Source organism: Varanus komodoensis, unplaced genomic scaffold (assembly GCF_004798865.1).
Source record: "Varanus komodoensis strain SLA01 unplaced genomic scaffold, ASM479886v1 scaffold20_1, whole genome shotgun sequence".
Lineage (NCBI taxonomy): Eukaryota > Metazoa > Chordata > Lepidosauria > Squamata > Varanidae > Varanus > Varanus komodoensis.
Window position 1 is genome coordinate 4,280,572 of NW_025335587.1, and position 22,294 is coordinate 4,302,865.

Here is a 22,294-nt window from a genome sequence, read left to right on the forward strand (position 1 = left end):
ACTACTTGCCCAATTCACAATCATTTTCAGTGCATGACAACAGTACTACAACAATCAACTAATTTAGTAGTTGCTATTAACTGGTTAACCTTTATGTATTTAACTGTGCAGGAAAACTATAAACCACATTATGTACTCTGTATTTTGAGCACAATCAATAGAAAAATTACATTGCGAAACTTATCTTTTTAAATTATATGCATTCATGCTGCATTTACTAGCTATTTAAGGTAGTTTATTTAACAGATGGTTGGACCTCAATGCAACTTAGCTTTCTATTAGAATAAGGCTATAATGAATTTCTACTAATAGTAATATATAAATGGACTAGAAATAGTGATACAACGAAGGCATCCTGAAAGCACAGCAGTGTAGTCTGTATACTGTGGATCTATTTTTTAGAGTTTCTTCTTCAAAGAGGCAGGCATCTCAGGTGGTGGGGGCCGAGGCAGCTTGAGATAAACCTTAACTGAGTCATAGATGAACCACTGCAGTGCAGTGAGGGTGCCAATCATCAGGATGCGGGTGAAGAGGCCTTTCCAGATGCCATATATGCCCAACCTCCTGAGGACATCTATGGCAGTGCTTCCCTTTTCTTTGTTCAGCACAGACACCACAGAATCAGCTGGGTGCGAGACTACAGCACAGAAGATGCCAGCAATATATCCACCAACAAAAGTAACTCCAAGTTGTTCCATCTTGCTGCACTTATCCCGTGGCTTTGGTACGACGTATTTATAGAGAGCTTCTACAGTTCGTTCAAAGCAGGAAAACTTCATCATAGTATAGGGGATCTGGCGCATCCAGAGTGGAGCCACACCCTTATAGAAAGCCCATAGTCCTTCTTCAATGTACATTTTGGGAGCTGCTTCCCTCAGCGTGTTGGCATAGCCCTCTTGGGTCTGAATTCGTACCTTTACTGCTTCCATTGGGGCCAAAGCAATGTCAGCAAAGAACTCAGCACTGGCTGAAGCAGCAAGGTAGATGCTGGTCCGCCACAAATAAGCTTGTTCTGGACCCAGCAGGTCAGAGTAATGTATCTTGAAGAATTCATAGAGACCAAACTTGCCAAGTCCTTGCATGGAATAGCCTATGGCTGTTGGAGCCCATCCTTTGACCAGACCACGAGTCCCCTCCTCTTGCACTGTGAGAGTAAGGCCTTGCACAAGTCCCCGATAGCGTTTAGGTTCCACCTGCATGCGGCACTTCACCACATCCAGTGGCACCACAGCCGTGTGTGTTACACCACAACTCAGGAGACCACCCAAGGAACACAGCAGCAGATACGACAATGACCCATACTCACAGCTATGCTCCTCATGTCCCACGGAAGGGTTCTTCTGTTTGTCTGTAGAAGCTGCTGACAGAGAGAGTGTTTTGTGCAGAGAGGTTAGACAGCTATCTATGGAAGGCTGTGTATCCATTTCCCTGCACTTGCTTGAGCCCTTGCACTGAGAGGGGGGCAAGTCACTTCCACTGCTGTTTTCATCTGAGCTCCAAGAATTGGGGCAAAGAATTGGCCAAAAGTGAGAACAGAGCTTAGAGTGGGGATGCATCCTGCACTCGGAGGCCTCTATTTCCATTTCATCCTGGCTGCTGAGGTCCTTGTTCTGGATGCCGCACCTTCTAAGGCTCCAGAAAAAAAAGGCAGCTGTTCCCCGTAGCCATGAAATGTGCTGAGAGGAGGACAACCTAATGCTTCTTGTCTCATTCTTCCCAGAATGGCACTTGGGCTGCTCTCCAGGAGGACAAGGCATATCTAAGTGACACAAAAGGCCTGGGTTGAAGCTGTTGCTGCTTTCCCAACTGCCAGTAACCTCAACAGTTCTTCTAAGCATAGAGATTCAGGCTAGAGAGGACTGACTCACTCATAGAATAGCAGTAACTGTAACCTGCCACTCTAGCCTGTTTCAGACTGGGCTAGAGTACTTTGCAAAATGGAGTGAGGCCCGGGTGGGCAAAATATGCCTGGGGTGAGGTATTAAATATATGCGAGATTAAGGATTAGCAGTAGCTATGTTGCCACAAGGAAGAAACGTACAGTAATAATCTTTCAACCTTTGTCCAGTGAGTAGGTCACACATACCCAGTTTCTAAGTGCAGCGATCAATTAAAATCACAGTTTTCTTATTAATTTAAATCATCGGTGGAAAGCTATTTCTCTCTTCCTCATATCCCTTGGAAAGTTACTGAACATGCATATGCATCTGGATTCTCTCGGGTCAAAACTTTGATAGGTCAAAGGCGGGGGTGATAGTGACCATACGTCGCTTGACCTTAATTAACTGCCACTCCTCGAAAGGATGGATACAAATTAAATTCATAAATATAATTCGTTAATGTTAATCTTGAGAAAGGCAAATTGTTTGTGAGAATGCATTCAAAATATAGTGCTGGGAAGAAGGGGAAGCATAATGGGAGCAAGTTTCAGGATACAAGAGGGAAATAAGGAAAGAGATATTCGGGTTACAGAGGTGGCTGGAATGGATTTTGTAGTAAATGGATTACCATCTACATACATTTGTTTTTATTTAAATTAAAATAATAAACGTTGTGCCTTGCCATTAGATTTCTTAATACAAACCTGTATGCACAGTTGAGGATTATAACATACTATATGTAAAACTGGCCATGCACTTACACAGGATTTGACCCTCCAAGCTAGGACTGGCCTTGTCCTTAGGCAAGGAGAGGAAGGATCTCTCTCTCTCTCTCTCTCTCTCTCTCTCTCTCTCTCTCTCTCTCTCTGATATTTATTATTGATTCTTACCAACTGTATACTGTCTTTTCCCTCCAAAAAGAGTTGCCCCAAAACAGGAACAAAAATAACAATTCATAATGAAAAAACATAGTAGCATGCAAAACCAAGCACATAATGAGCCAAAACTAGCAATCAATAAATTTTGATCACTAATTTTGCATTGTTGTTTTCTTGGTTTTCACATGCTACTCTAAGTGGGGTAATGGTGTTTTCATGGTGAATAATCAGTCAGACTGAGCTGCTGTTGCCTAATCTGTTCATTTTTGTTTAAATATGGGAGCTCTTGGTTCAAGCATTGCCTCCTAAGTACATTGTGGGGATAGCGTTAGAGGACCCACTGAAGTGGAAGGCCTGACTCCATCGCACTATGTACAGAAATGAGAAAAGGTATACATTTGAGATAGCCTTGTAAGGCAGAAAGTTATGTGTTATACTATATAGTTATGAAATATATAGAACAATCAATCAATGCATTCTCTAAGGCAAACAGAGTAGGTGTTTTCCCCATTAGGTGCTGCTAAAAAGTTAAGGTATCAGATGTGAGAAACTAGAGCTGTAAGAAATGAAAATCCTTGACTGTGCTTATGATCCTCAAGACTCAACCACTAGACAGCTTGCTGCCAATAAAAGCCTTAGGATTATAGATATTTAGAAAGGAATGTCACAACAAATGTAGGCCCTAGTTCCAGTTTTAACCATGTTCCCTTATTTTCAGTCTAGCCCCATCCTGCAGATGTTGCCACTGCTGCTTTTACTTGTCCTTTTCTCACTTGTATTTGTTTTCCATCTTTAAAGCAGACCTTGAAATCTTTGAGAACAACCCCTCTTACCTCTTTCCATTTCACTGAACTTGCAGCTCAGTCAGTTTATTTCTAACATCACAGTTTTCTTTACAGTGCTTTATTTTTAAAGGATTAACAAACATTCAAGAAGAAAACAAAAGTTAAGTTTTCAAAGTTTTCAGAGAATCAGTATGGCATAGAAGACTGGGATTCAGGAGATCTAGGTTTTAGTCCGACTTGGCCATGAACCTCACTGAATGATTTTGTGCCAGTCACGGACTTTCAGTCTAACCTACCTCATAGGGTTGTTGTTGTGATGCTAAAATGGAAGAGAACCTCTTAAGCCACCTTGGGTCTCCTGTAAGAGGAAGAAAGGTGGGATATAAATGTGATAATAAAAATGGTTATGATATATTAGACGTCCATAAAAGATTCTAGACAACTACGCAGCTCTTTCATTTCCTTATACCACTGGCTTAAGAACCAGCAAACTGATGCCTTACAAAAATGCCTAACAGAACAGTGGCTGAAAGTAGGTATGATTTTAAAGCAGATTGTTTGTCCTGCTGAAAGCAGCGAAAAGCTATAGAAGGCAATGCCCAAAGGAGACTCTACTGCATAGATCAATTTCTTCAACACTACAACCCTTTATTTATTTATTTATTTATTATATTTATATTCCATTGCAAGGAACCCAAAGCGCCTTGCACAATTCTCCTCTTCATTTTCTCCTCATAACAACCTTGTGAGCTAGGTAAGCTGAGAGTCTTGTGACTGGCCCAAGGTCATCCAGTGAGCACCATGGCTGAGTGGGGACTAGAACCCAGATCTCTTGAGTCCCAGCCCAGCACTCTTTATCAGTAAACTGGCTCTCCCAGAAGAAGTTGACCTTTGGGTAACAGTTGGATCCTGAGCTGTTCTTCATCAAACAGTATTTGATATAACCAGTGCTTTTTTGTAAAAAAAAAAAAAGTTTCCGGAACTCACATCTTGGGGTCACACCTTTACACTAAAAAAGATTTTCAATTCACCAACTTTTTTTGAAATAAAGAACTTATTTACCTTTTGCACGTAGCCAGTCACTCTACACTCACATAAACATAATGGTCGCCGCTGGCAGTAAGCACTCAGCATGCAACCACACACACCAATCCCAAGACGAGCAGCGTCCCAAGCCGAGCAGCGCTCTCACAATCAGCACGGACACAGAAGCAGCCTGCAGGCACTATTTTAATGATTTTGCTGCTGACCTGCTACTCCCGACAGGCGATTCAAAATCACTTCGTAAAATCCATTGGAAAAATCCGTCAAAAAAAGGTGCCGGAATGCTGTTCCGGTGCGTTCTATGACAAAAAATGCCCTGGATATAACTTCATTTCTTTTTATGGTATTACAGAACGTTGACTGTTAGGCAGTCTAGAAAGTGAATAAATAAATAAGAATTGGAGCAGCTAAATTATTTTATACATGATACAAATCTTTTTTTTCCCTTAAATGGTGAATTGTTCAAGGTATATTTTATAGAATCCATTACCTTCACAAGACAAAGCCCTACATTCTTGCACATTCCAGAAGGGTAGTAACATTAGTATTTAACAGTGTCCATACCAAATTAATGCTAGCAGCACTTCAGGTTAGTTGGTGTATTGCTGCACAAGCTTTTATGGGTATTGTCAGAAAACATTTTGTAGACAGTAGGGTGTGTAACACAGAAAGTAACCAACAGCTATTTAGTCCATATAATGCATTTGTTGAAGTATGCTTTTAGTAAGAAACTAATATCCACAACAGTTAATTGAGGACACAATCCTATACATGTTTAAATCAAAATATATCCTACAACTCCCCACATTCCTCAGATAGCATGGCTGGTTGAGGAATGCTTGGATTTGTACTGCTTTTCCTAAACATGCATGGAATTGCATTATGCATCTGTCTTTAAGATGCCAGAGAATTAGAGATTTGCTGCATGGTTGCACAAATCTTTAAATATTTTCAGATTGAGAATGAAAAGATGGGAATTAGAAAACACTAGCCAAAATCAGTGTAGGCACTACAGTCTAAAATTATGAGAGGACTCCTGGAGATTTCTGTGAAAATTCAGTAGAATACCAGGAAAAATTAAGCCTCAGCTACTCCAAACCCACATTTGCGGCATCTGGCCACTCAAACAGGTTCAGTGTTTTTCCTTACAATAACTATCTTAGTAAATTAATCAGTTTCTAGTGCTTCTGGAAAAAACAGCTGTGTGTAATACTAATTACTGGATGTAATTTTGATAAATTACACTGTGTATCACATTTTTCTATAATTAGGTAATATTTTCTTCATGCAAAATACATTTGATACCGGGACTAACTCAAGCTGCTGCTGCTTAACTTTAAAGCCTTATATAGTTTAAGCCATAGTTAAATCTGGAAATAATCTTAACCATGGCCTCCAAAAGATCCTCAAGGAGATATAGGATACTGTTAAATAGTTAATTTATTCTGATAAACAGAGACCTACATGATGTCTTTTGAACTTCAACTATGAGTATAAACAATTCTGAGATAAAAATAAAAAGCATAAATAAAAGATAGATATAAGCCTTGCATATGATAAAATATATACATGTATGCACACTTTCATTTGACCACTTTTAAATCTATTCGTATCACTACTAGGAAGACTAGCACAATTATCAGATTCTTGTTACCATATGGGCTCTTTCCCAGTAAAATGCTAGATGAACTACTTGAACAAAACCATCTCAATAAATTACTTCCTCTGCACCTATTTAAAGCACAAAATTTTGCAGTCTGCTTCTTAAAGCCATTTTCCTTGCATAACCACTGAAGAACTTGGCTCCCTCTCTTTTGGTTACAGTTGCCTATGTTGCTAAAACCAAATTCCCTGTTCCCATGGCAGAGAAAAGGGGTTAGCAAGCTTTGCAATGACTTGAAACACCTTGGCCATTTAAGAATCTAGGAATATGTTTTAAAACAATTTTTTTGAAGAGCACATGTTTCAAATTCAATCTGAAAGTACAAAAAAGCAAAAGTTAAAAAGCAATTGAATAGCATTCTCCACAGTTTGTTTACAGAAGAACTTTTGGAAAGTTCCCTCGAATTCTGGGGGGTGGGGGAAGGTAAGAAGCAGTTACTCAGATGCCCTTTCTCCTTCTCTGTGCTAGACCCCAGGCCTAATTGCTATATTGTAGCCATATTCTGCAGACATAAAAACAGATTTCAAGCTGGGTGTATCACTTTGTACTTTGCATTAGTGTGAAGTAATAGGCAGTTAACTATGGAGGCCCAAGACATGGCTCAGTCCTTTCGGGCCCCTAAATGTTCTCGCTGCAGGAACCATGGCTATGTAGTCCCACTGAAGGGCCATGCAGGCCATTGTCGTTGGAAGCAGTGTGCATGTGAGAAATGTGCTCTCATAACTGAACGACAGAAAATCATGGCTGCGCAGAAGGCCTTGAAAAGACAGGGATCAGATTCACCACCCAAGGAAACATTGCCAGTTACTCCGTGCAGCCCCAGGGGGGCAACCACAGGTGGCAGTAGAAAGTGGTCGAGACTCAACACCCCAGAATCCCATGTTCATGGGCTTGATGTTCATGAAGAAGCCAAAGTGACTTCAGCAGATAGCCACAGTGCCAGAACAGGGACTAACCGGACATCACCCAAACCTGACTCTCCAACCTTCATAGATTTAGGTATGTGCACCTGCTTTGGACATTTATGTTCATGGCCATTGTTTTTATGTTGTGTATGGACTTCTCTGTTCTGCCCACCCTGGGCCCTAATTTAGGTATCTTCTTGTGCTGGTTTGGGGCAGGTGCTATTTGGGCTTGCTTTTTTCTGGAAATGTGGTGAATTTTGTTTTATGTAGTTTCCATATTCTGCTTGAGGATTTCGTAGCTGCAGTAATTCAATTTTGGAGGCTACTTGACCATGTTTCATTGTTGCAAAACCAGATTTATGCAGGTAGCATGTATGCAGGAGTTTAATGAGTTGCAGCAGGCAACGCACAGCACTTAATTGCTGTATAGCATCAAGACTAATAGAGAGGCTGGGCTTAAAATTAACTATATTATAGATAACGGACAGTATGTTTAGCAAAAGAAATGCCATTGCAAATAAACTGAGACGTTACTGCTAGCTTGGTTAGAATAGGATAGAATCCAGATTTATCATGCTTAAGGCAAAACCAACTGTACTCAATGACATGACAGGCATGACTAACTTAAACCCTCTTGATTTCAGTGAGGTTACTTTATGACTAAATTTGAACTCAATCCATATGGCAAAGAGGATAAAGTATGAAAAAAAAAAGAAAGCGACACGAGTCTGTGATTTCAGTGCTATCTTTCTTTGCAGTAAAAGTGATACTCATTCAAAATATAATTTGCAAATTATATAAAGCATCAGTGAATTTGGGCACAATTCAAATAAAATACACTTGAAATGTTTTGAAAATAATAAAAAAAATTCTACATAGAACTTTGTCAATGTTCCAGTTATGGTAGAGTTGTGTTTTAAAGTTTAAAGCCATGGAGGACAATCTCCAGTTTGTCTACCCAATTCAGCTGTGGAAGTACCCAATCTAGTTCATGGAGGATTGAGCACCTTTTATGTGCCCTGCCTTCCCAAGTACCCCTCTGGGAAAGAAATCGCCACGTTAGATGGCAAATCATAATAACAATTTCCATGATCAGAGATAGCAAAGATACTTTCGTTTGTACTGCTTATCCTTCCAATTAGTGGGAAAATGGTGCAAAAGAAACCCTTCTTTATCTCTGATCAGTTATTAGAGATAACATGAACATTCTGCTGTGCCACTTATCTATTCCTTGCAGGAGCAGCTCTTGCAAGCCCTCCCTTTCCACAGCATTTTGCCTTAATCTTTCAAATCTGAAGCAATATAATAAAATAGCATAATCTTTAAACTTATTAGAAATAAAAACGTTTTGAACTTATTAAATTTGACAAGAGGATAATTCCCACTATTGCCTTAAATCTACAAGATTTACAGTTTCTTTTAAATACCTCAAAGCATTTGCCACTTTGCAAAAATTATATTAATGCATTGCAAAAATTATATTGGAAGGCCTATATGTTTCCTAAAATTGCATTTTCAAAATCCTGCTTCAGTTCAAAAAACATTGTGGCTGTACCTCCATCCTGCTCTCAAACTCTTAAATTTTATCTATGTCTTGTGTTATCTATGATTGTGGTTTGCCATCTGCTGGTTTGATACTGTGCTAAGCACTATTAAGGTAGCCTGTAATTTATTTTAATAGTGTTATCTAACATTACACATTTAATGTTTCCTGAGTGTTAGATTTATTCCTTTGCACTTTACCTCCTAGCTAAAAGAATTGAATTGATTCTCCAACTCTGTATAAACCTGTGTGCTTGTATTCAAGTACATTATGTTGGGTTTTTTTTTAAATATACCACCCATTCATAGGTGCATCAGATTCAGAGGCAGGGGTAGTGTTGAACTTCGTTTCAATACCTCTTGATGCCAGTTTTTAGCACCTGCTAATTTGAGACCTGTCTTTTAGATAGGTACACAGTTGGGCATAGGAGCCATTTATCTATGACTAGGTTCAACCATGTTACCCAAGCATGTAAACAGGGACCCACTATGAGGGGCTTTCTGACAGAAGTGGAATCCCACTCCCAGAACTAATAAATGATTCAGTCAGTCAAGAAACAGGTCCATCCATCAGGGTGGGGAGGGAATCAAGCCAGCAATACTTAGAGTGATAGCAAGGCAATTGGTAGATTATTACATGCATAGACAGAACACCTTGGAACTGCAAAGTACACAATTAGAACAAAGCTTTTATAATTTACCTTGTCCTCTGAGAACTTTCTCATACGCCCCTCCCCTTCCTAAGGTTGGGATTTTTCTTCCCTCCTCTCATACTTTATCTAGAGATGACCCTTTGAAGATGCAGCTCAAACACTCATGCTTGGCCTGGCACCTTCTTGTTTTCTTTTATCTAGGAGCAAATTCTCCTACAGCTGCATGCACAGAAGTTTCTCATAAATCCTGAATTTGTCAGAACAAAGGAGACACCATCTCCTCCAAGTTGTCATTTAAGCATTCTCCTAATTGCACATAGTTGCTGATGGATAGTCCACCTTTCTGTGCAACTGAGGTGAAATGTAAGGGCACCTCATGAATATTTAAATATTAGAAGCACAATATTTTCAAGATACTAAACTATGTGGTGATCTTACAAATATTAGGAACTCAGGAAGCTGTCTTGTACTGAATCAGAATTAGTTCAGTTACAGCAGAATTGCTTATGCTGACCAGCAATAACCCTTCAGGGCTTCATATAATTTCTGGCATAAGCTCACAAAATGGTGTATTCTGTATTTTATTGTTTTTTGTTTTTTAAATAGACCATCCAACTTTGCCTCAAGAATGTGTTTCCGTGTGCCCAGAATTCGTGGACAGAGAGCCTCCCAAAGTGCATCCTGGGTATACTGGGGTGTACCCTTACCATCCATTTTCTGTGGGTTTCACCATCAACCAAGCAGGCTACAGAGGCCCACCACCTGGCCCTATTTTACCCCTGCAGCCAAGTCTGAGACACTTTCCTAGCAGTTATGGGCCAGGGAGTGTAACTTCTGTGCCAGTAAGTCATGTTTTCTCTATAGTATTGTTTAATCCAACTCTCCTTTGACTGCAGGAGCACATCTTGAAATGTATTGTGGCTGGTTAGTTCAGTGAAAGCCTTGAACCCTGCCCTCACAAAACAAAAAAAAGTCTTGTTTTAGGAATGTGAAACACATGTCCCTTTAGTTTTACAGAATTATCTACTTTTCTGACCTATACTCTTGATATCTATAAGACTTGAGGGAGTGTTTCAAATATTGCAAATTTACCAAATGTGGGTATAAAATGGAAGCAAATCAAAATGTGCATCTAAATATGTGTTATTCACTCTTTGAATGAATATGCATATCCAAATGCAGTTGCTGTCCTTTTTAGTTGTACACTTGGATAAAATGCCTATTTTAAATTTCTAGCTGTTTGGAGCAAGAGTCAGTACATTTTTCCACTTAAAATGGTTTTTTGCAACCAAGAGTACATTGGATGGAATCTGACAAAAGACTGTTGCAGGATAATTGACTTCACTAGAGGAACTAAATTACTTACTTCATAAGTTTAAAGTTAATGTACATGTTTAATCCTTTTCCTTGGGTACAGAACATCAGATATTCTAAATATGCCTGCACAAACTATTTTTAACATAATAGTTACAAATAGTTATATAATAGTAATAGTAATAATAATAGTTAAAAATAGTTAAAATAGTTAAAGAAGAATAAATGAGATAGTATCCATATATTTCATTCAAAGTCAGTATGTGTGGTTTCAAAGGGTATATATGTGCTTCAAAACAGTTTTCCATTGTAGCTTAATAGTAGCTTTGGGAAAATGGGATTTAATGGGGAAATGCCTTTCTGATTCTTCCCTGATTGCCCAGTACACAGCTAGCCTCAATGTTGACTGTACATTGAAGGATGTAATGTAAAATTTGAAAAAGCTGAACTTTCTCTGCTGAAGAGAGAGCTGACCTGATTTGCTATGCAATGCAGCAGTACAATAGATTATGTGACACATTGCCGATGTCACATAAACTCATGGAAATTGTTTAGGATGAGAGTGAACACATTAGCTTAGACTTCAGGGTAACAGCCTTCATGATCTATGATTGCTCAGTTTCCACTTAAATTTAACACCTGTGCTTTTATGCAGATACAAGATGTAGGTGGGGATTTTCAGCCAGGTTATTATACTACACTACCACCTTTTATACCTCGGGGGTTTCTACCAGGGATTCACTATATTCCACCACCACTTCAATTTAATGTTGTGGCTGAAGCTACAAAGGAGACATCTGGTAAGTATTCAGAATGTTTAGTAACACAAGTCTTATGCTGATGCTTGCAGTATACAAGCAGTGGGTTACTGAGATTGTATAAACTGACTGTCACCCATGGTGTACTTTTCTTTCCCACAACCCTGTTGGACAATTTTTGCACTAGATGTCATCTGTGTACAATGGCCTGCAACTGCAGAGGCAAATGTACATAGATGGATCAATAGGATCTAAAAACAAAAGTGTAGACATTATTTGCAAAGAACACTAACCTATGGTCTATTTAACCTATGCCTTGCTGAAATCCATTTATGATTATATGCAAATCCAGCTGCAATAATAAACAGTGTTTTTTAACCATGAACAACCCGGAAAGGACTCTTTGTAGAACATGCCAGGCCACTGTAGGTTATTTAACTCACAGTGAAGCTGCGTGTAGTTACTGTGCTGAATATGCAATCTTTGCTTGGGGATTGCCATTTTGTGCAAACCTGGCAGGCATAGGTTATGTGAGGGTTAAACAAGCATTAGATAACCTATAGTTTGTTTTCAGGTTATACATATGTCATAACATAGCTATGGTTGGAAAGTGGTAAAAAGTAGAGGAACTAGAGTGGTAAAAAACAAATCAGTCCCAGTTCTATAGTGTTGCAAAGGCTTTTGGGACTGAGAATGAGTGGGTGAAGGAGGAGGAAAATGGGGACTGGGAAAATTAGCCACAATTTGTTCAGTTGTCTGTCAGATGACTGCTTCAGTATCTAAATCGGAACTGGAAGAAGAGGTGGGATTGACATTCTTCACTGATGTGCCAATGCCCTCAGACAGCCAAGAGGCCAGTGAGAATCAAGACAGTGAGCAGGTTCACTCAACATGACAAGTCAAGCATTTTACCATTGTTGGTCTGTTGTGGCATTCAAATTCTGACATGGTATTTCAGTATGGTACATTTGGTCTTTAGAAAGTACAAACAAAAACAGTGGCCTTTTCTATCACTTCTCCCTACCATGATAGCATGTTGTGTCATTCAAGCTGGAAAAATTCAATGCATTGTAGAACAAAGACCAGAACAAGAAAGCTGCTTGGCAAGAACAGCCCTTGCTGATCTTGCCAAGCAGCTAGCCAGAGAACACCAGTGACAGCTGCCATTTCGCATGGCTGTCAGAGGTTTCCCTGCTTCATCAGACTGCTGCCCTAAAACCTTCTTTTGGGTAAGAGCAGGCAATCAGCTGGACAGCACTGTAGAAAGAAGCAGTATTGTTCGGCTGATTCCTTTATTGCCTCTCTATATGCCCCCGAGGGAAGCAGAAGGAACAAAAATCCTGTGTGTACCTTAGCTGATTCTCCTGCTTGCGCCTTTCTCACTGCTGTTTGTGAGGGAAGCATCCCCAACTAGGCACCCATCAGAGTGTCTTTCTCATAAACTGCAGGCATGAGGGGCAGACGACACTCACCCCTCTTTCTCACACCCATTCACAAGATAGGTGTTCCCAACACTGGTTCCAGTGTAGAGAAAACTTGTTTCACAATTGGGAGTGAGAATTGTGGGGTGGGGCAGTGGATGAATCAACTGAGTGGTACTGCCACCCACCTGATGCTCACCTCCCCCTATGCAAGTTGGGACGTAATTGTTCCTTTCCACAGTGCCAGTCAACTGGCTTCCCCCACTTTTGCTTGAGTGTGGATCTGGCACTCCCCCTCCTGCCTGAGTGGTCCCCTCTGGGGCAGGTGTGGATGCTTTGACGTGCCAGCTGTGCTTCAGGGCATGAGACCTGTTTGTGCAGCTGAAACTGCCTGACAGCTGTGGGGAGTTGAACTCCGATTGTGGTTATCAAAAAGAGGAGGACTGAGAGTGAATGAGATCATGGGAGGGAGGAGACTTAACAGAATGAGCATGATGGTCAGGCACATCAAAGTACAAAGCTGAACCATGGTAACCATGCAGGATTGCTTATTTTGATGTGTGAATCCAGCCAACATTTAGTTCTGTGGAAAACACCATTAAACAGGCAGTCAAATGGGGGCAGACGTCACATGAAAAATCCCATAATCAGGCATCAGATCAAAAGGGCAGATCAGCTGAATAGCATCTGATGGTACCACCATCTGGCCTACAAGCAGCTTCATCATCCTGAAGGTTGGGGTAACTCCTTTTGATCAGGAAGTGAAGAGAAGGATGTGTTTTGGAACCAACTTCTTAGTATTAAGCCATATTCCCCTTAAAGTTAGTCTTCTAAATTTGCAGATGCCTTTTGTTAATAACCTCCACACTTGTGCATCTCAAAGCCAGCCTAGTTGGCCAGTCAATGTAATAATGACTGTGGTTAAAAGCTTTCTGTTCTGACCTGCTTAGAAAGCAGCGGGTGGGGTTTGAACTGGCTTCTGACATATAGCTTAAATAAACTGTGGGTTAATTTTATGTACAAACCAGGTTATAGACTGTGTAATTCAGGTCTACATCTGTTGTTTTCTGTGTGCATTCCTATTATCTGTTCAGAGTATTCCAACAGCATACATGCTTAACCATGGTCTCTGTGCTTTCAGGGAAAAAACCCTGCTTGAAACCCTAGACAGCTACTACTATGGGATCTGGTCACATAACATGGTTAATTTACCCACAAGCTGCTGTGGCATGTGCTATCAGACATTACGAATATGTAGTCCCTGAGTAGAGGCTGCTGTAGCTGGTCCTTTGTTTAACCCTGCTTTTGGAGGAGGGCGTTATTCAGGAGTTAATCAAAGAAACCAGAGTTTTGACAACTAGGTGTCAAACGTCTACACCTCCATAAAGGGGGGTATGTCACAGTTTTGCAGTCTCCTAAGCACCTAGATTCCTGGGAAAAGTGTGAGAGGATTCTCAAAAGGAGCCTGGGCCCTGCCCTGCCCCAAAGCTCTTGAGGATCTCATCCTGAAGGAGATGATCCAGTGGCTATCCTGCTTTGTGAACAAAGGTAACTCAGCTTTGGTTTCTTTTGACAGCTCACCTTTTCACAGCTATCAGGAGGAAACAAACTCAAAAATAAACTTCTTGGCAACTTTTGTGGGTCAGTGCTTGTGAGGGGTGCCAGCTGCACTTTACTAGCAGACACCAGACACCCTGCAAATGTGTGCAAGTGCACACTTGCATAAATCCAATTAAACATTTATTTATTTATTTATTTATTTAAATAACTTATATGCCGCCCCATCGCATGAGCCTCAGGGTGGCTTACAATCATTAAAATTGCATACAAAATAGAAAAAATTCATACATAAATGAATACAAAAAATAAAATAGAATAGAATAGTGGATCCAGCCTGGTCAAATAAACCATTAACAGTTAAAATAGCGTTTAAATAAAAAGGTTTTGGCTTGGCGCTGAAAAACAAATAAGGACGGTGCCAGGTGGACCTCTCTGGGGAGCGCATTCCATAGGTTGGGTGCCACCGCAGAGAAAGCCCTCCTCCGTGTACTCATCTTCCGAATGTCCTTCACGGAGGGTTCCCGGAGGAGGGCCTCTGCCGCCGATCTCGGGGTGGGAGGGCATATATGGACATAGGCGCTCCTTTAGGTAACCAGGATCTAAGCCGTTTAGGTCTTTGTAGGTGATAACCAGCACCTTGAATTGGGCCCAGACTTCAATGGGGAGCCAGTGAAACTGACAGAGGACTGGGGTTATATGAGAACAACACCCAGTCCCCATTAGCAGCCTGGCAGCTCTATTTTGTACCAATTGAAGTATCTGGACCATCTTCAAGGGCAGCCCTACATAGAGCATGTTACAGAAGTCTAATCGGGAAGTGACCAGTGCATGTGTCACTGTTGCCAGGCAGTCGTTCTCCAGGTAGGGACGCAGCTGATGGATCAGCCAAAGCTAAAGGAAAGCGCTCCTTGCCACCACTGGCACTTGAGCTTCCAATGATAGCTCTGGGTCGAGGAGCACTCCCAAGCTGCGGACCCTGTCCTTAAGAGGGAGTGCAACCCCGTTCAGGTCAAGGTCAAAGTCCCCATCCCAGAGCCCGATCCACCTACCAACAGGACCTCCGTCTTGTCTGGATTGAGCTTCAGTTTATTGGCCCTCATCCAGCCCATTACCTTGGCCAGGTACCAGTTCAGTACAGCCACTGCCTCACCTGGATTGGTAGAGAACAAGAGGTAGAGCTGGGTATCATCAGTGTACTGATGATTCCGCAGCCCACACCTCCTGATGACCTCTCCCAGCGGTTTCATGTAGATGTTAAATAGCATGGGGGACAAGATGGAACCCTGCGGAACTCCATGGCATAGATGCCATGGTGCAGAGCTATAGTCCCCCAGCACCACCACCTGGAATCGGCCATTGAGATAGGAGCGGAACCACTGCAAAGCAGTGCCTCCGACCCCCAATCCCGCTAGCCTATCCAGAAGGATACCATGGTCGATGGTATCGAAAGCCGCTGAGAGGTCCAGAAGAACCAACAGGGACGTACTCCTCCTGTCCCTCTCCCTGCACAGGTCATCATACAGGGTGACCAAGGCAGATTCAGTCCCATACCCAGGTCTGAAGCCGGACTGAAATGGGTCCAGATAATCAGTTTCCTCCAAGAGTGCTTGGAGTTGTTCCGCCACCACCCGCTGTAACACCTTGCCCAGAAACAGGATGTTGGCCACCGGTCTATAATTGGTGGCTACCTCTGGATCCAGGGATGCCTTCTTCAGGACAGGCCGGACTACCTCCTCCTTTAAAGGGGCAGGTACCCGGCCATCCCTTAGAGAGGTGTTGACAACCTCCAGGATCCAGGGCCCTATCCCATCCTTGGCTGTCTTGAGTAGCCAAGATGGGCAAGGGTCCAATAAGCAGGTGGTGGAACGTACTTGTCCAAGCACCTTGTCCACATCATCAGGTTGCAATAACTGAAATTCATCCATCAATTGTGAACCAGACGGCAACATTGGCCCCTCCCCTGAAGGCTCTGAGTCACTAGTGGAGTCCAGCTCGTGACGAATCTGAGCGATTTTCTCCGAAAATGCTTGGCAAAGTCGTCACAGTGGGCCATCGAGGGTGGTACCAGGTCTTTCTTAGGGCCTGGGTGAACCGGCCCTTGTACCACCCGAAAGAGCTCCGCCGGACGGCATTGTGAGGAGGCAATGGACGCGGAGAAAAATTTCTTTTTTGCCGCCCTCACCGCCACAGCATAGGCCCGATAATGGGCTCTTAAGTGTGTTTGGTCAGATTCATCCCGTGATTTCCTCCACCTATGCTCTAGCTGTCTCCCAACCCACTTCATTGCCCGTAATTCAGGTGTATACCAAGGGGATGAACGGGCCCTGCCCGGCGGGAGAGGATGCTTAGGAGCGATCATGTCAATAGCCCTGGTCATTTCCCCGTTCCACAGTTCGACCAGAGCTTCGACAGGAGTGCCAGCCTTGTCAACTGGAAATTCCCCCAGGGCCTTCAGGAAACCATCTGGATCCATCCAGCTCCGGGGGTGGACCAGCACAATTGCGTCCACACCCTTACAGAGGGAAAGGCCGCTCTCGAGCTCAAACCTCACGAGGAAGTGGTCTGACCATGACAGGGGAGTCAGACCTAAATTCCTCACCCTCAGATCACCCTCTTCCTGTCCCATTGGGAAAACCAGGTCCAGAGTGTGTCCACGTTCATGGGTTGGGCCAGTGAGATGTTGAGACAGCCCCATGGCCATCATGGAGCCCATGAAGTCCTGAGCCGCCCCGGTCAGATCCATCTCGACATGGAGATTGAAGTCCCCCAGGACCAACATCCTGGGGGTCTTCAACACCAGGTCTGAGACGATCTCTGTCAGCTCAGGCAGGGAGACTGTTGGGCAGAAGGGTGCACAGTATACCAACAGAATCCTCAATCTGTCTCGACACCCAGCACCAAGTAGAGGCACTCTAAACCCGGCCTCGAGAGAACAGGAAGCCCCATGAGGGAGATGGAAGCTTGGTAAACCAAAGTGACCCCCCTCCCCTCCCCTCAAGGCGTGGTCAGTGCTGGACCAGATACCTGGGCGGGCACAGTTGAGAGAGGGACACATCCCCCTCCTCACCCGCCCAGGTCTCGGTTATGCAAGCCAGGTTGGCTCCCTCATCCACAATCAAGTCGTGGATGAGGGATGACTTATTATGGACCGACCTGGCATTGAGCAACAGCACCATCAGGCCCGAGGGGCAGTTGACAAGCCTACCCGGAACCCTCTGGCTGGGGGAGTAACCAGAAGGGGGGACAGGTGTCAACCATCTATCCCACCTTCTTCTACGCGGACCTGTTAGACCCCCCAATGCCATAACGTCCATTGCCCAGGAGCACCCCAGTGGTGGCATCCATATCCTCCCCAGGTGCAACCAGGTCTGGATCCATAAAATACACAGAATAAAATCACCTAAAACAAAACCACTAAAAACCCACAGCCGCCCGACATACAGTTTTAGGAAGCCCACCCCCAAAATTCCAGGCCAGCCGAGCCCCCACACGGCCCCAAACGGTGTCACTTGGGCTGACGCCTTTCGGCCGCCGGCCATGGCCTGTGGGTTAAAGCCTGCGGCTCCTTCTCCTCCGCACCCTGCGCCTGAGTGGCACAGCTCTCACCTGCGCCGGGGGGTGTGTGGAGCAGGGCGCGCCGAGCGCGTGCCAGCCAGGTGGCGCATGCCGGCCAGGCAGGTCATCCTGGGCGGTGGGGGTGGGCAGTCCGTCCCAGTCTGTCTCTCCATAATAATAATAATAGTAATAATACTGCAAGATGATGTTCAGATCTGAGACACTGACAATGGTGTAATTAACCAGTTGTAGCCTCTCCAACGTGTTTCTTTGGCACGTTAAAGTGGCTATCACTGGCTGTTGTGAAATGTGGGCACATACAATATAAGGAGGCTTCCCCTCAATCCTATGTGCCTTAGAACCACATTACCACTATCTCAAAACTTGTTCATATGTACTTTATCAATCTTCCCTCCCTAACTCATATTTTATTTATTTATTTATGTATTAAAACATTTTTATGCCGCCCCATTTGCCGAAGCCTCGGGGCGGCTTACAACAATAGATTAAAACATCATAAATAACATTTTAAAATATATACATTAAAATAAAATACAAATATACAATATAAGCCACCCTGGCCAGATAAAATTCAATAATATTAACATTTAAAATGCTGCTTAAAAAGGTCTTCGCCTGGCGCCGAAAAACAAATAACAACGGCACCAGGCGGACCTCTCTGGGGAGCGCATTCCATAACTTAGGTGCCACCGCTGAGAAAGCCCTCCTCCGAGTAGCCACCCTCCTAACTTCTTTCACGGAGGGCTCCCGGAGAAGGGCCTCTCCCGCCGATCTCAGGGGGCGGCTGGGCATATATGGATGTAAGCGCTCCTAATATTCCAGTATTACCAGCATTCTTTTCATGTCATTTTTGGCTAGAATCATCTTAGATGTTCTCTGCCTTCTGAAATATAATTTAACTCCTATCTGTTTGCCATTTAGAATCATGGGAGACTATAATTGCTTTCCAAGTTCTGTAAAGTCAAGGAAAAAGAAAAAATGCACCAAAAATGTATGTAGGCCTTGCATTTTACCTTTATGATTCACCGCTTCAGCACAGTGTAAGAAAAAAACAAAGCTCTGTGTTTACCTTTGCCTAGCTTGTGACCATGATACAGAAACACATTCAACGTTTTAAATATGCATCACCTAGAGGGAGTTAAACATTTTAGCCTAGAAGCAAGTGACAGGTTTTATAGTATCCCCTTTCCCTGTTCCACTCCTACTTGAGCAATCAGAGTGAAAATTTATGTAGACGTAACACTCAAGATAGTGCTCCTCCTCTCATTAGTCCTTGTTCCCCATTAAAAAAGGTTCTATGCTGAAAAGTTAGCTCATCAAGTAACAGGTTAGACTTAAATTAGTCAGGTATGGGAAATATTGCCTTTTTATGTAGGGAAATAGCCATGAGAATGTGACCTATGTACAGTTTCTGAGGCTGTACACTCTAAAAAGGGATATACCATAAGCTGTTGATGTCCCTAGTTAGGTTGCCTGAAAATTGAAAAACTGTTTGTTTTATAGTACAGTTTGTCTCAGACAGGGAAAGTATGTTTTGCCAAAGCCACTCCTCTCAAGATGGTAATAACTTCTTGTTTTATTGAAGCACTGCATATGTATGTTCTTCCTCTGTAGATAAGATATGCTCTTGTCTAAGTATGCACCAGGGCATTGTCTGCTGTTTGTGATTGTAGATCACCAACATGCTTCTGCTATTAGTAACAGATTTTCATAATTTAGGCATTAAATCAACTCCACTAGAGAAAGTGCATGTAGTACATCCATGTGTGTATACATTGTATGTAAATTTGAAGAATACTACCATCTCTAGAACACATACAACTAATTGCTGATTAACCCCAGAGGGAAGCAGTTTTTCTATGGGAAAAATAGCTGAATAAATGGAAAGAGCAGTCCTTGGTTTCAAGGAACAAAGCCAACAACCTTTATATTCTGTCCTCTGGCTTGCTTTAGTGCCTCTCCTTCTAAAAGTGCATTTTTTATATGGTGAGAATGTGAGAAATTGAACTTTTTTTGTCCAGTTTTCTATTTAGACATCCACCAATGACTATTCAAAAATAATTGCAAAACTTTTTAGTTGCTGATTTTAAATTCATTCTTACACACTTTCTGAAACTATACAGTTTGTATAAGGTTATAGTTGTCTATTTGCAATGTTAATGAGAGGATGGTCCTATTTAAGATACAGTGTACAAACTAGAAATATATGAGCTATCCTAAGTGTAGGGAAAAGACTTCTTTGTCTTTATTTATACAATTAAAGTTTAAAAAACTGTAAAGAGAGCAAAAGAGATTCCTTAGTATCTTTACAAAGTGCAAAACAATGAAATACTTTAGATAAACTGAAATTATGAACTCGTTTTCTATTTCAGCTGCCACAGCAGATAACCAGAATTCTCCAGTGATGTGTGAAGATAGTCAGCTTTCCTCTAAGGAAGATACCAGTGGAAACTGCTCTTCATATTCTAAACTTTAACAATTCATGTTGAAATGTTACTTTCCAGGGGTGGCTTCTTCATAATGTTTTTTGGGGGCTATACTGCCACTAATTCTTGCAGTTACATAGATTTAGAAGCTAAAAGCATTCATATCATTATGTATTATGACATTATAACATACAGTATCTTGACTCCTATCTACATAAAATTCTGCTCAAAGATTGATGCCTTAGTGCTAAAATGGAAGCTCATAAAGAAGCACTGCCTGCACTAATCCTTTCACAGATTTCTGACAGCCTGTCAGGGGGCTGATGCAGGTCAAAGTGAAGACTCATGCAGAGGATGACATGTGCTCAAAAAGAATATCCAGTCCCCAGATGAAACACACCTCAACACTTATTTCCAACTTATAGTTTTGAAGGCAAACTTTCTAGCCATCCATACTTGTAAACTTTTATTACTTGCATCTGTCCTGTGTCAGAACAGCTGTTTGCAGTGTAATTTTTATCAGGTGATAAAGCTTTTCTCCATGCCATGAAAAGCTTTGTTTACCAATTCTTCCATGCTATTTACTATTAAAATCCCAGGAACATTCTGTTTCTTTTGTGTTAAGCTGACAACTCTGTCCATTTCTACAATTGCACCAGTTTCTTAATTTCAAACATTAGTAGAAGATCTATTTGTTGGTGGGATCAGAGATTCTGAACGTCTATTGAGATTGAATTTACACACATTTACAGTTATATAGCAGACAGGCATCAACAGAAAGTAATCTCCTTTAAATTGTGGAACAATTATGGGGAAGCTACATCAGTTACATTTCAAGTTCTGCACCTGTTAATGGCATGGAACGTAAACAGAATTGTGATTCCTATGAACCATCAGTTGAGACTCATTTGGGACAGCAGAATTGATAGGTGGCCATGCTTAACGTTTGCATGTGTGTTTAGTGTTAGACATGCTTCCTAAAAAAAGTTAGATCTATATAGTGAGGAATATTATGTATATAAATTCCATACTACTAGCAAAAGCTGTTTTCTGAAGAAAAAATGCTTCAGTAGGGGGCTCTGTTTTAAGTGGAGAAGCAGTGTGTGGAGTGGGTGAATTAAAAAAAAACATTTAAGTTGTCTGCTCACACAATTTTCACAAGCTTCTTCCTAATCTCAAAGAATTCCAAGGTATGAAACCCCATTGTGGAACAGGGAAAGCAGCTGAGGTGATTATTTTGAGCAGAAAAGTATTACACCTGTCCTACTGATTCTGTATTGCCTCTGCATCCATTTGCCTTAAGAAGTTTCACAGTTTTAAGTAACACATAATAGCAGATGGTCATACCTGTTCAGGAGGCTCTCAAATGCAGTGTTACTACTAGCTGCTAATGCCTTTTGCCCAGGCTTGATATCATAGCTTGATAATAGATAGGGGCTGAGCAAAAGCAGAGACAACCTCTAGAAGGCAGCAACCAAATGCACTGATCAGTTACTGGTTGTTTACTTGTGAGAAATGTAACATCTCAGTGTTATTGTTCTTACCAAATATAAAAAGCATGTAAATTTTCTAATAATCCAGGTCAGTATTTGTATAAGGATGAAAAATAGCATTGTACTTGTTTTCTGTTGTAAAGAGACCTGTTCTAATGATAAATACACATTGTAATGAAAACTATTAAAGTACTGATGGCACTCACATGTTTTGAAGTTTCACATTTTTTTGTTCTGCAGATTTCAGGTATGTTACTGTTAGGTAGGGTAGCTAACATGAATACCAACAGCTAAAAATAATTACTATTGCAGTTGTTGAAGAAAGAACAGAAAATGTAAAGTATTACAAGGAGGGATAAAACTGACCACCAGCCTCACATCTTAATCAACAGAAAG

General features: G+C 41.9%; 2 protein-coding genes across 2 annotated transcripts; one reads left to right on the plus strand and one right to left on the minus strand.

The window, feature by feature from the left end:
* Positions 1 to 398: 398 nt before the first annotated feature.
* Positions 399 to 1,757, minus strand: LOC123023514 (phosphate carrier protein, mitochondrial-like). The gene has a single exon (XM_044430339.1). The coding sequence runs from the start codon at positions 1,755 to 1,757 to the stop codon at positions 399 to 401; it is 1,359 nt and encodes a 452-aa protein (XP_044286274.1).
* Positions 1,758 to 6,831: 5,074 nt separating this feature from the next.
* Positions 6,832 to 20,455, plus strand: DMRTB1 (DMRT like family B with proline rich C-terminal 1). The gene is made up of 4 exons (XM_044430340.1): positions 6,832 to 7,249; positions 9,957 to 10,192; positions 11,320 to 11,464; positions 20,352 to 20,455. The coding sequence occupies exons 1-4, from the start codon at positions 6,832 to 6,834 to the stop codon at positions 20,453 to 20,455; spliced, it is 903 nt and encodes a 300-aa protein (XP_044286275.1).
* Positions 20,456 to 22,294: the final 1,839 nt, after the last annotated feature.

Excerpts from the sequence above, each read along its gene's own strand:
- LOC123023514 (XM_044430339.1), bottom strand. The coding sequence starts at position 1,757 with ATGCCTTGTCCTCCTGGAGAGCAGCCCAAGTGCCATTCTGGGAAGAAT.
- DMRTB1 (XM_044430340.1), top strand. The coding sequence starts at position 6,832 with ATGGAGGCCCAAGACATGGCTCAGTCCTTTCGGGCCCCTAAATGTTCT. Across the intron at positions 7,250-9,956 it reads TCCAACCTTCATAGATTTAG|ACCATCCAACTTTGCCTCAA; the intron begins GTATGTGCACCT and ends TTTTTTAAATAG. Across the intron at positions 11,465-20,351 it reads AGCTACAAAGGAGACATCTG|CTGCCACAGCAGATAACCAG; the intron begins GTAAGTATTCAG and ends TTTCTATTTCAG.